This window comes from Malaclemys terrapin, chromosome 13 (assembly GCF_027887155.1).
Source record: "Malaclemys terrapin pileata isolate rMalTer1 chromosome 13, rMalTer1.hap1, whole genome shotgun sequence".
NCBI classification, from domain to species: domain Eukaryota; kingdom Metazoa; phylum Chordata; order Testudines; family Emydidae; genus Malaclemys; species Malaclemys terrapin.
The window spans coordinates 12,897,159-12,910,413 of record NC_071517.1 but is presented as its reverse complement, the minus strand read 5'-3'; the positions used below and the strand labels follow the sequence as shown (position 1 = coordinate 12,910,413).

Below are 13,255 nucleotides of genomic sequence, written 5' to 3'. Positions count from 1 at the left end.
CAAATTGCACCTACGGTAGCATCTGTGCAAAATGGGTAAGTGTATGTTTAAAGGACCCTTAGGGCATGCAATTTCTTAGGTTTACATGTGCATTTTTTTCAAGTGCTACCCCTGGTCCATATTGGCCATCAGGATTTCACTGTTGGGATAGTCAATATTTTGGGGGTGCAGTTGGCAGAAATTCTTGTGTTGCACAGGAGGTTATGCAATACCTTCTGCTGGTCAGTTAATATAGTTCCCTTCAGTTTATCTGCACCTGCTCTTAATGGACAACAGCTTGTAGGCTCTTGTCCTAGGTAAGGCAGAAAAGATTTTCCCGAGCATTACCATTTGCAAGCTTCTAACAGGGACCTAATTTCATAGAGCTGTTCCGAATGATACAAGATTTGAACAGATTAGAAATGGGATGTTGAAATTTGCATAGTAATAGGAATTCAAACGCACAGCTACAGTTTAACAGCAGAAATAAAATGTGGAAACAACAGAACAAGACGAGCCTGGGGTTGGAAAGAGGCGATGGCATAATATAAAAGACTTAGGGCCAAATACTGGATTCATTCACATCAATGGAAAGACTTGGGATGAAATCTCAGGCCAGGGTGGACAAACTTTTTGGCTTGAGGGCCGCATCGGGTTTTGTAAATTGTATGGAGGGCCGGTTAGGAGAGAGGGTCGTGGCCCAGCCCCCACCTCCTATCTGCCCCACCCCCAGGACTCCTGCCTCATCCAACCCCCCGCCCCCCGTTCCCTGACAGCCCCTCTGGGACCCCTGGCCCATCCACTCGCCCCCCCCCCCGCTCCCAGTTCCCTGACCGCCCCTGGACCCCCGCCGCCCCATCCAACCCCTCCTCTCATTCCTGATGCCCCACCGGGACCCCTGCCCCATCCAACCACCCCTTCTCCCTGTCCCCTGACTGCCTCTGGAACCTCTGCCCTTGACTGCCCCCCGCCGCCCCATCCAACCCCCCCTCCTTCCTGGCTGCCCCCCCGGGACCCCTGCCCCAATTCAACCCCCTGTTCCCCCCCGACCATCCCGACCCCTATCCACACCGCTGCCCCCTGACCACCACCCCAAACTCCCCTGCCCTCTATCCAACCCCCCCTGCTCCCTGCCCCCTTACCACGCTGCCTGGAACACTGGTGACTGGCGGTGCTACAGCCGTGCCACCTGGCTAGAGCCGGGCCACGACGACGACGCCACCACGCAGCACAGAGCACCAGGTCAGGCCAGGCTCTGCAGCTGCGCTGTCCCAGGAGCTCACAGCCCTGCCGGCCAGAGCATTGCGCTGGCGGCGGGGGAGCGAGTTGAGGCTGCAGGGGAGGGGCAACAGCAGGGGAGGGATCAGGGGTAGCCTCCCAGGCCAGGAGCTCAGGGGCCGGGCAGGACGGTCCCACGGGCCAGATATGGCCCGCAGGCTGTAGTTTGCCCACCTCTGTCTTAGCCCATTAATGTCTATGGCAAAACTCCCTTTGACTTCACTGGGACCAGAATTAGTGTCTGTGTAGCCCAAGGTCACTGAAACTTCCTTGGCTTTTTACAAGATCCTCATGTTGCTGTGGAAGGAGTTTCTGGTGCTGTGCATGTTGCTGCTTAATCCAGGTGTCTTTGCTCCTACGTTGAGCTAGCTTACAAACCAAACCCGGGCTTCCTCCTAGTCCTTTCTTTACCCTGAACTTGCACTGTTCAGTTCCCATCTTGGTAAAATGAATAGCATCGGCTGCCACCACTTGAATGTGAGGAGCCTGCATTACTCCCTGGGGAATCCTGGATCAATAGTCCCATTTGGAAGTAGGGCAGATATTTAGGAAAAGCTCTTGCATGATTCTGCAAAGCCACGTTGGACCCTGAAGTTTGTGCTGGCCATTGATGGACTCTGTTTTGATGACTTGTTAAGTAGCTCAGATTTAACAGGGTATTGGAAGTAGGAGTGTTTAGAGTAAATGTGATTTTTTTTTTTCTGGCTATGATCATCGAGGGCTTAGAAGCTAAGAATGGTCTGACCTAGTCAGGATTTGGATTGGAGACCTCCAAGGAAAACCTAAGATGTTCCAAGAAATGATCCTAGCAATTCATCCTTCCGCTGAGTCAGCACTCAGCCAGTGACCCAGCATTGGGGTGGGGGTCTGTACTGTTTCCTGATGAGAGAAAACGAATGTCCTATTCATAACCATGTCATAACCAATTAAATACTTCGTGTTTTACATCTGCATCGGTTGCTATAACTGGACAAAGTATTCTATACACCCTGTTCTAAGCAGGGCTGCCCAGAGGGGAGGGCAAGTGGGGCAATTTGCCCCAGGATCCACAGGGGCCCCCACGAGAATATAGTATTCTATAGTATTGCAACTTTTTTTTATGAAAGGGCCCCCCGAAATTGCTTTGCCCCAGGCCCACTGAATCCTCTGGGCGGCCCTGGTTCTAAGATGCTATATAGTGTTGCTGGTACCCTTTAAATGGCTGCCTTATTCCATCTAAAAAGTGGCTGCATTTCAGTGAATTCCCACCTGTTTATAGTTTGTAATTCTATAAAATGTCATTAGCAAAAGGGGCCATAATCACCAATAAATAATAACAACAGTACAATATTTCAACCTGAAAAGAGTTTTGTTGTCAGAAAACCTGGCATTTGCAGGAGGTATTTGTTTGAACATTCTTTCATAAGAGGACTGTTCTTCTGTGGTGGAATATTCCAGGACAAAGGAGATTCTGTGGGATGCATTCCATGTTAAATGAATTACTTTGAAAAATGTTGGCCTTTGAGGGGAAGGCTTTGTAAAGTTTCCAATGTAGCCAGCAACCACTTCAGGTCAAGGAGAGCCTCTAGAGCAGGGGTGGGCAACCTATGGCACACGTACCAAAGGCAGCACGCGAGCTGATTGTCAGTGGCACTCACATTGCCCAGGTCTTGGCTGGGGGGCTCTGCATTTTAATTTAATTTTAAATGAAGCTTCTTAAACATTTTAAAAACCTTATTTATTTTACATACATCAATAGTTTAGTTATATATTATAGACTTATAGAGAGAGACCTTCTAAAAATGTTAAAATGTATTACTGGCACGCGAAACCTTAAATTAGAGTGAATAAATGAAGACTTGGCACACCACTTCTGAAAGGTTGCCAACCCCTGCTCTAGAGAATATTTCCTCCTCCCATGATGCTTTGTGAAACCAGCCTGATGTTGAAACTTGCCACCTATTTTTGCAAGTGCAGTTTTGCTCACTCAATTTATTGCAGGCATACATGCCGATATTTAGATGCAGCTAGTTGATTTGCAGATAGTCAGGTCAGTAGATGTGTGCTTACTGGGATCTGCACCCACAAATATAGAGGCTGAGTTTCAAAATCAGGCCTTTTAAATGTTTAGGTGAATACCACTCTGCAAAGTTATTCATTGTAAAGGAGGAATATAGGAATGACCAGACTGGACCAGACTAGTAGTCAATCTAAATCAGTGTCCCTGACAGTGGCCAGTACCAAATGCATCAGAGGAAGGTGCCAAGAAAACCCCATTATAGATAATTATGGAATAGTCTACCAACAAGTAGGGTGACCAGATAGCAAGTGTGAAAAATGGGGGCGAGAGTAGAGGGTAATAGGTACCAATATAAGACAAAGCCCCGAATATCGGGACTGTCGCTATAAAATCAGGACATCTGGTCACCCTACCAACAAGGGAGTTTCTCCCTGATCTCCGGGAGTTGGTGGTTGAAGTAAATGTTTTTTGTTACTAAAAATAATTCATTGTGCAATGCCTGTCTGGTCCAATGGGAGAGTTTTCACTGAAAGGTTACTAAGCTATGGGAGGCATCTGCTGATGAATGTGTGTCACATTCCTGTTTCCTGTCCTTTGTCAAGGTTCAACAGCCTCCGTGCAGTCGCAGCCTGCTGACACCAGTTCTCTCCTGCAAATCCCAAAAGATCATTTTCACCACATAAAACCTCATGGCAATTTGGACTGGGAAAGCAAATCCAAGATCCCCCGAACTGTGCATTCTCCCTCTGCAGAAAGGTTACTTCGTAGGCAGGTAAGCAGAGCTGTGACTGTGAACAGGCTGTAGTTCAAGACTGATGGGTTACTAAGCTTTATATCGCAATTTCATGAGATCTGTAACCCTCATCTAGCAATAATCCCCAAAAGATTGGTCAATTTTTGAAGAGAAACCCATTGAATGTTCTCTAAAGAGCCGTGTGATGGCTTACATCTCCTTTGGCAATAGGAAACGTTCTCCGTTTGATTAATACTTTGTCCTTCCTAGCCTTTTCATTGATACAGCCAAGTGTTCCTTAGGGGTCATTGGAGTTCACTGAACTAGTTCCTAACAGCCACGGAATGCTTTCCCCAACCTTTGAGAGTGCACAATGATTGCCGATAATCCTCCCCAATCAACTCTATGATTGCTGTAATTTCCTCGCGTAGGGAAGAGCCATCACTTTTGACAAGGAAATGTGTGTTTGGCTTTTATGTCTGAACAAGCCGAAGTGGGAAATGTACCCTTTCTAGAGCAGTGATAATCAAGTTGAGTTACTTTCGTTTTTATCTAAGCTAGGAGTATTTTCCTCATGAGATTAGGAGAAAAAATTCAGACATGCCTAAGTGATTTAGGAAGCCAATGCTACATCCGCATTACAAGTTGGGATGTGATTCCCCTGCCTGTGTACACATAATCATGCTAGCCTGAGTATAAATAGCAAGGTAGCCGTGCTAGGATGGTTAGCAGCAGTGAAGGCACAGCTGAGCCATGCCCAGGGCCGGCTCCAGGCACCAGCCGAGCAAGCTGGTGCTTGGGGCGGCAGATTGGACGAGGTGGCATTCCGCCCAATCCTAGGGCAGCATGGCCGCTTTTTTTGTTGTTGTTGTTCCGCTCCGGCCGCCCTGTAGGGGGCGGCGGTGCGGAGGACGGGAGCGCCCTGCAGCAAGCCTGGCAGGGCAGTCCTCGTCCTTCCCTCCCCGCCAACAGAAGCGGAGCCCTCCTGGCAGGCAGCAGGTGGCGCGGCAGGAGGGACCACGTGGCAGCGCCCCGCTGTAGCCCTGGCCGCCCCCCTTCTCTCTCTCTCTCCCGCCCGCTTCCTCTCCCTCCCCCCCCGCTAGCCGGTCCCCCTGCACCCGCACTCCGGCGCTCAGATCACTGGGGTTTTTTTTTGTTTTGTTTTGTTTTTTTGCTTTGCTGTTCTGGCCGCCCCATTTTTTTGGGTATGTAATGCCTCCGCTGCTGCTACCCATGCTGCCTTTAGTTTAATATCTTCTGTTTTCTAACAAATATATACCTTAACAACAACCCTCCTGGGTTTTGAGGACACTTATTCTTGGCCCCATATCAGTTTTCTTATTTCCAGTGATATAGGCCCTGATTCAGCCAAGTACTTAAACATGTGCTTAACTTTAAGCACGTTTAAGTCTGTCCCTGTTCAGTAAAACACTTAAGCGTCAAATTAAATACATGTTAAAAGTGTTTTGCTGAATCAGAGCCATATATTTGGCTAATTTTTTAGCTCATCTTTACCCAATAGTTAGTTTCCTGTGTCTGATTTTCTATATATATATAATATACATATAAAATATTGTGTGGTGTGTGTGTGTGTGTGTGTGTGTGTGTGTGTGTATGTAAGTGTATATAAATAAATGAAATGCAGAGTGGATCATTTTTATTTTTCCCAAAATAATGTATACGTGAATGAAATATATCCTCCTTTATTCAAATGATCTTCCTTTTTTACACTGAGAAAATAAGACAGTTAATTTATTGAGCCCTAAAAATGAATCTGAGGCACTAAGGTTAGCAGTTACATTAATCTGTAATATTAAACTGACAAGTTAAATTCCCAATGTGTATTAGACTGCACCAGGCCAGCCAGGCAGCCCAGTCGACACTAATGGGGAAACTAATTGATTTAATGTTTCCAATTCATGAATATCTTCCCTCAGCTTCTGATAGGTAACAGCCCCAACCTTTTGGCTGGTATTTCTAATATAAATTACCATGTTAGCCATCTTCTTTAACTCCATTTTCTTCATATTTTCCATAGTAGTTACTGCTGCATAAGACTACAGGATAATTCTTAATAGACCGTTGGTTTGCACTTTAAGAGCAAGAACTGCAGCTGCTATAAATCAGCACGGCTCAGTTGATTTCAAGAGCTATGCCAGTTTACACCAGCTGAGGATCAGGCCTTAATGCTTTAAGTTTAACACACAGAACTCCAGGTAAAACCAGTGGGAGATGCAAACATGTACGAGTGTGTAATCGTACCCAGAATGTTCCCAATAGTCTATCCTATGTCACAACATGTGAGATTTTCAAAAGGGTTTAGCACTGGCCTAATCTGCTCCCATTGAAATCAATGGGAATTCTACCATTCTCTTCAATGGGAACACAGACTAGAGTACGTCTACATTGCAGAAAAAGGTGTACTTAACTCGGACCAGCTAACTCAGGTTAAAATAGCAGTGAAGAAATGGCAACTTGGCTTTTAACTCAGGTTAGCAGCTTGCGTTTAACTCCAGGCTCTCAGATAAACATTGCAGTCTATCGTTTAAACGCATTAATACAGAATTTCGAATTTGTGGTCCAAATAAGAGGCGAGCATGCAAACTCTATCAAGATTCCAGATACATGTTAGTAATATAAACACACACTTTTGTGTGTGTGAACATATACCCACACTAACACATTTTTATATTATTATGTATATGTGTGCATATATATTTGTGTATGTAAACTTTCCTGCAAATACTTGCACGTGCTTAATTTGAAGTATAGGGGAAGACTTATTAAACTCAAAGGGACTAATCATATGCTTACATCTTTGCAGGGTGTGTGTGTGTGTGTGTGTGTGTGTTGCATAAAGCTTTGGAGGATCAGGGTGTGTGTATATCCTGTAGTCTATGGGAGTTTTTCCCAGCAAAAAACAAACTGGTTGATATTTATAGACTAGTTCATAAAGTTTCATTTTAAAAAAGTAATTTTCAGCTGCTAGACGACAAAAGTGTTATTACAATTAATAGCCCATATCTTCATCCTGGTATATTAAAGTGGGGCCAGCTGTATTTTTTCTTTTTCAAATATTGGAAAAAGGAAAATAAACAATCTCCCCAAGATGAGACATTTGCATGAAGAGCTATTAAAATGGATTTATAAACCCTTTAGCAAAGGGGCACACAGCACTATGGAACACAATGACTCCTGAAACTGGATAGGTAAAACTGCCATGTAAAGGTGCTGCTCCGAACCAGTTTGCAGCTATGGGGAAAATAAGCCTGTATCTGACTCCCAACAGTGTAGGCAAAACATCCCCTGAGGAGTCTGAACTCACACTTCTAATAGGTGGAAATAATTACAGATGCTTCACTCTAGAGGTACAGTCATCCATTTCACATTAATAAAAATCATCTTACCAACAAGAATTTTCAAGTAATTCTATATCCTATAAATGTATTCAATACCAGCCAATTCTTTGAGATTTAGGGACACTTAGCATTTTTAGGATCAAGGATTGGGCCCTTATTTATGTAGTACCAGCAATGTCCTCAACCACATAATAGACAGTCCTTGCCCTGAAGATCTTATATAAAATTCCCCCCCTCCCTTCTTCAGTCTCCAGTGGGGTTTGACCATTGGGGCGTGAGTGCTAAAAGCATGTGCCTGGACAGCTTGAACTAGAGCAGTGGCTGGCAGTAGTAACTGACTGTGTTCTTATGCAAACTAGTCCCTAGATAGGGCCAAAGATAGGCACTGTGCTAGTGATGTTCAGATTTGCATGCTAAAAAAGATGACTGCATAGAGAACAGGGCACACTGGGAATGCAGAGGTAGGATAACTAAGCCCAGATACGGCAAACACGTATGGGTATGCTGGGGAGTAGCTCCATTGGACTCCGACTACTCATGTGAGTATGGGCCGGCAGGAGCAGGGCTTAGTGCATGGGCCGGGGGGGGGTGTGTGTGTTTATATTTCATTAACAATGTTCCAAACTCCCTTCTTTTAGGGCTTCAGCTCATGGCCCAGCAAAGCACTTGGGCACAAAGTTAACTTCAAGCATATGTGTAATCCCATTGACTTCAGCCGGACGATTTGTGTGCTTAAAGTTAAGCCCTGATCCAGTGCCTAATGAAGTCCATGGAAGACCTCCCATTGACTTGAATGGGCTTTGAATTAACCCCTTCCTCATTTGCAGAAGTAAAAATAAGGCCAAACCTTGGGTAAAGTTTTGATGAGTGTTTTGGTTTGGGTTATCTAATTCTATATACTTTAGGGATACAACCTGAGAGTGGATATTCTTAAAGCATTAAAGTCCAAATTCTGCTCTAACTTGTACTGGTGTAAACCCAGAGTAACTCCAATGAAGTCATAGTGTTACTATAATATGTATTCTATGTTAGAATATAGAAGTCTTTTGATTTTCTCTGCATTTGTGTTAGTGGTTTTTCAAAGCAGAGTTTGGCCCCAGGCATGACAACCTGCCTTATTAACTTTGTGCCTTCCTTGTACTAACCTTTGTTTGGTGTGTCTCTCTTATCTGACAACTATCCTCATCCCCAATGCCTTGGCGCTCTGCTACAGGTGGCAATAAGGAATGACTCCTTGGACATGTATTGCTCTGAAAGCAAAGAGAATTTGCATGCTGAGGTGAATGAACTCTCTGATACAAATGTGCCAGCTGGATCCACAGAGGACCCATCAGAAGCAAGTGAATCGGCCTGCTGGGGCCGATCAAGTGTTCGCACTCAGCATTCCCACAATCGGTATAATATATCCAAGCACACACCAGCTTTGTGTGCATGTACAGGCTCATATCAAGAGACACTTAGAGACTCGATGGACCAAGAAGTATCTGAAATAAACAGCTCTTTGGAGCCTTTCACTTCAGGAACTTGTACAGCCTTGAGTGCCTGTTCAGTGGTTCCACCTCTAACTCCTAAGAGGAACATAGGCAATAGCAGCAATGTTACTTTGAAGGACCTGAAGAAATACTACAGTGTAGATACCCAGGGTCTTCTCAGAAAACCGTCATCTTGGTTAGATGATCAAAGGAGACATTCAATAGAAATTTGTTCCATGCAAAACAGCCCTCAGCACCATTCCACATCTAGCTCTTCTGGCTTCATAAGTCAGGTCTTAAGTGAAATGGAAGGCTTGCAAGGAGCCCGGCAGAAGAAAAAACTGAGCCCCCCGTGTATATCTATAGATCCACCAGATGGACAAAGTTTGTTACCTAGAGGATCTCATGGTATTTCACCTCCCAGTGCAGACATTTGCTTGCGAAGGCGTGCACCATCTTGTGATTCCAAGGACTCAATGGATATAGGAGATTCGCTGCTTCCAGACAGTATGTCAACATCTCCTACCCCAAAGACAGACTTGTTGACACTTCCTAGTTTTTCCTTTGATCAAGCAGAAATGGATCCCTGAATTATATTTCTGTTGGTGCCAAATGTTTTCTTCCTTTCGTGTAATAAAAAAAATACAAATTAAAAACAAACAAAAAAACCCTCTGTATTTTCAAATGGCACTGGGTAAAAATTTCCAAAGAAAGTTGAAAGAACCAGCTGGTTAAAGAATGGTTAACCTATATCACGCTTACTTAAGCATATGTTCTGCTTAGGTAAAAGCAATACATTGTGCAGAATCTATATGTATATTATATTTTATTAAATTAATTGACTCTAGTATTGCGGGATGTAGTACATTTTGTGACTAAAATCTTGTTTAATTTTCTTCTATTTTATGTATCTCAGAATATTTCTGAGATAAGGTTTGGGTTTTATGGACATTTTAACATAAAATACATATTTAATCCTTTTTTGTTTTGGTTTGGTTTGGTTTTTTTGCAAAGCACAGGGTATAGCCAATTAGTGCATTACAGAGGAAATATATTCCACAGTCAACAAGGAAGGAGAATAATTTTGAACTGTAATGTAACCCCTCCCCCCCTTAAACTTAATCGTTTTCTGTGGAAAATAGTCATTTGAATATTTTACAAATGCAATGGAATTCTTTTTAATAATCGAATAATTTTCCAAACTAAAGTTAAATCACCCATCAGAGTCAAAACAGATGCATGAAGATTTCTAATGTAAAGAGAATTTAACTGCATACTAGCATGACACAATATTGGTTTATTAAAAGGTATTACATATATTGCTGCTGATTACAATGGTGGTTCTTAAAAACTTGTCAATGGATGCAATTTTCAAAAGTACCCAAGTGATTTAGACACATAATCCCATGGGCACTTTTTACAATTTTACCCAATATCTTTAGATACCTAGAACCCAATCCTGAGCTCTCCTGTGAGCAGTTTTACACTAGTCTAAGTCCATTGAGTTCAATGGAGTTACTCCTACTTGCACCTATGAGAGAGGAGAATCAGACCCCTAAGTAAGATCTGCAGTTAGCTAAACTCCATATAGCCCTGATCCAGGAAAGCATTTAAGCACGTTCTTATGATCATCCCTGTCCAGCAAAGCACTTAAACCTAGATTTTTGAATTATTTAGGAATTGTTGCACTGCAATGCCTAACTGATTTAAGAGCCTAAATTTCATTTTCAAAGTGATTTCGGCACTTAGGAGCTAAATATTATCAACTGCCCATGGGATTTTGGCTCCTAAGTGCCCAAATCTCTTTTAAAAATGAGATGTAGGCTCCTAAATCGGTTAGGCATTGCAATGCTGTGCACAGCAACGCCTAAACACCTTTAAAAATCTGGGCTTGAAGCATGAGATTAATTTTAAGCATGTGTTTAGTCTCATTGAAGTCAATAGGAGTTAGGTGCTCAAAGATAAGCATATGCTTACGTGCTTCCCTGAATAAGAATGCTTTGCAGAATCAGAGCTTAGCTGAAGGTCATTACCAAAAAGAGTAGGGAAGCCTGCAATACAACAACTATTTATCTTAGGTAAAACAGACGAGTTTTTCAGTGCCACAACTGGGAGCTAATTTGTAAGGCCCTACTTTCAATTTCCTTCCAACCTGGAAAGACTTTAACCAGAAATTCTTTCAAATTGTGGTACGAGAATAAATTAAGATAGAATTTTTACCAAATGTTTATAACATGTCCTTAATGTCAGTCATCTCCAAAATTCATAAACTCTGTGCTAAAGCCCCATGCAAAACTCTGTTTGTAATATCAAAGTCAGGGAGAGAATGCAGAATATGAAGCACTGCAGAATTTGGCCCAATAGGCCCAATCCTGCTCTCAGCTACTCCAGTGTGAATCTGAAGCGAACTTCATTGAGCCTCAATAGAGTCGACTTCAGATTGAGGCTCCTTAAAGACTAATCCACATTTCATTTCAAGTATGGGAGTAGTCCCAATTAAGTTAATGAGACTACTACTATGCTTAAAGTCAAGCACATGCATAAATCTTTACAGGATTTTGCAGATTTAGCCTTACACCAGTGTAATTAAGAGACGGATTTGAGGTAGTTTAATTCAAAATGACTAGTTCTCTTATTCAGGAGATTGAAATTCTTTGAGCGCCACTGATTTTTTTCAAACTCCTAGGAAACCTTGGTTCCAAGTCCTTTGGTGGGCTCAGAGATTCTCCCAGTGTTCCTTTTTTGTATCGAGATTAGCTTCAAATAAATATACACAAGGAAGATGCCCTATATTTAATAGATCTATGTGAAGATTTAAATTACTTTTAATTTCACTTGAGGAAGTTTACTTTCCTAAACAATCATCATTGATTTTGCAAGTCCTGTACAAAAGTCAGGGATTATACAGCAGGAAGCAATCAATTTATTTTAAAGATTAACATTCTGTACTGTTTCTTCCAAATAGATTATTTCTTGGCTAGGATGGTGGGCTGCTTTTTTTTTTTTTTTTAAACCCTGCTCAAGAGTCCTAAAATGTGCCTCACACAGAGCATTCTCTCTCATAATCCGAGTCCAAGTCCAAAATTAAACCCAATTAAAGCAATCGTTACAAACAAACCTTTCATCAGTGCTTCACCCAGATCCCATTTAAGGAAATAATAAAATTACAGTGCATTAAGCCTGAGAAATATTCTTAATCCCTTTTTGGTTTTACATGCCTAATGAGCTTTAGACTTTCCTTTTGACCATACCAAATAATCCAGCAAAACGGTTGGGCCACTAAAATTACTGTACCCAAATTTGCTAAATGACTTGCAATGTGTTTCTGTAGCTGGAGTGGAGCTGCATAGTAAAAGGTCTACACAACACAGTACCTTCCTGGTAATATAACATGCAATATGTTAGCCTGAAATCATGGTGCAAGAAGGTGAGGTAGTGTCAATCCATGCTCACAGGTCCAACTGTAACAGGAAGCCTAACAACTGTCTAACTTAAAAACTGTTCTATTTTCAGTACTTGGGGTTTTGCCTACTGACAAGGGTTGTGTGAATAACAATAAAACAAAGTTTACATCATACATTCATGTTCAATAAAACCAATCAATAGAAACATACTGTACGAAGATGCATTCAGGAAAAAAAATGCATGTAAAATCATTTGTTTTCTAACTGATGAGAGTTTTTTTCTAGCTGCCCTTTTGAAAAACAAATATATGTACTACAGAGTGTGCAATAATCTTAAAATCATTTTAAATACCTTTGGGGGGTTTTATAGAAGTTGACTTTTTTTTAAAGAAAAATGTAAAAAATCCACAGGAATTCTGTAGAATGGTTATGTTGATTGAATTTTTATATTTTTGTAGAAATCTGTAGAGAAATTGTTAAAAGTGTGCATAGCATCTTGGAAAGAGAAGCAGCTATGTCTAATATTTTCTTTTAATAAATTTGGGGCCAGACCTAGTATATTCCAAGATTTATAACCTAGTTCCAAAGACCGCATAAAGGTAATGGTTAGAAGTGAGTAGCTAAGCTAAAGTTCTAGGATGTTGCAGTGCTACACTGCTAAAGAACTGTACTGGTATAAAACATGTCCACCCTAAGAAGTCAGCCAGCCCTGATGCTAATGCACAGTCCCGTGGCTCTCCAGTTCATTCAAAGCACACCAGCACTTTAATATTGTGGATTTACTGTAAACAGATGGGAATAGAATATTCTGCTATTGCCAGTCTTACGTGTGAGAGGAAAAGAGATGGTGATCGTGTCTGGAAAAATGTAAATTCCATAGTTGCAGCCATTGCACATAACTATACAGATTACAGGTTATTTAAACTGTAGATAATTTGGAGGAAGGGGAAAAAAACACTGTTTTTGGCTTCTGTAGATTGCACTCAACACAAGGTTTGGTGTAAGGCACAAAGAAATAAAAAAGATTTAAT

General features: G+C 42.1%; 1 protein-coding gene across 1 annotated transcript in view; it reads left to right on the top strand.

Moving 5' to 3' along the window:
* CACNA1G (calcium voltage-gated channel subunit alpha1 G) overlaps positions 1 to 12,916 on the top strand; it is a 275,653-nt gene extending 262,737 nt beyond the window's left edge. Inside the window, exons 37-38 of the mRNA XM_054047819.1 lie at positions 3,859 to 4,028; positions 8,562 to 12,916. Of these exons, the coding sequence (XP_053903794.1) occupies positions 3,859 to 4,028; positions 8,562 to 9,410 (1,019 nt within the window). The 3' untranslated portion in view covers positions 9,411 to 12,916. The remainder of the gene's footprint in view (positions 1 to 3,858; positions 4,029 to 8,561) is intronic.
* The last annotated feature ends 339 nt before the right edge of the window (positions 12,917 to 13,255 follow it).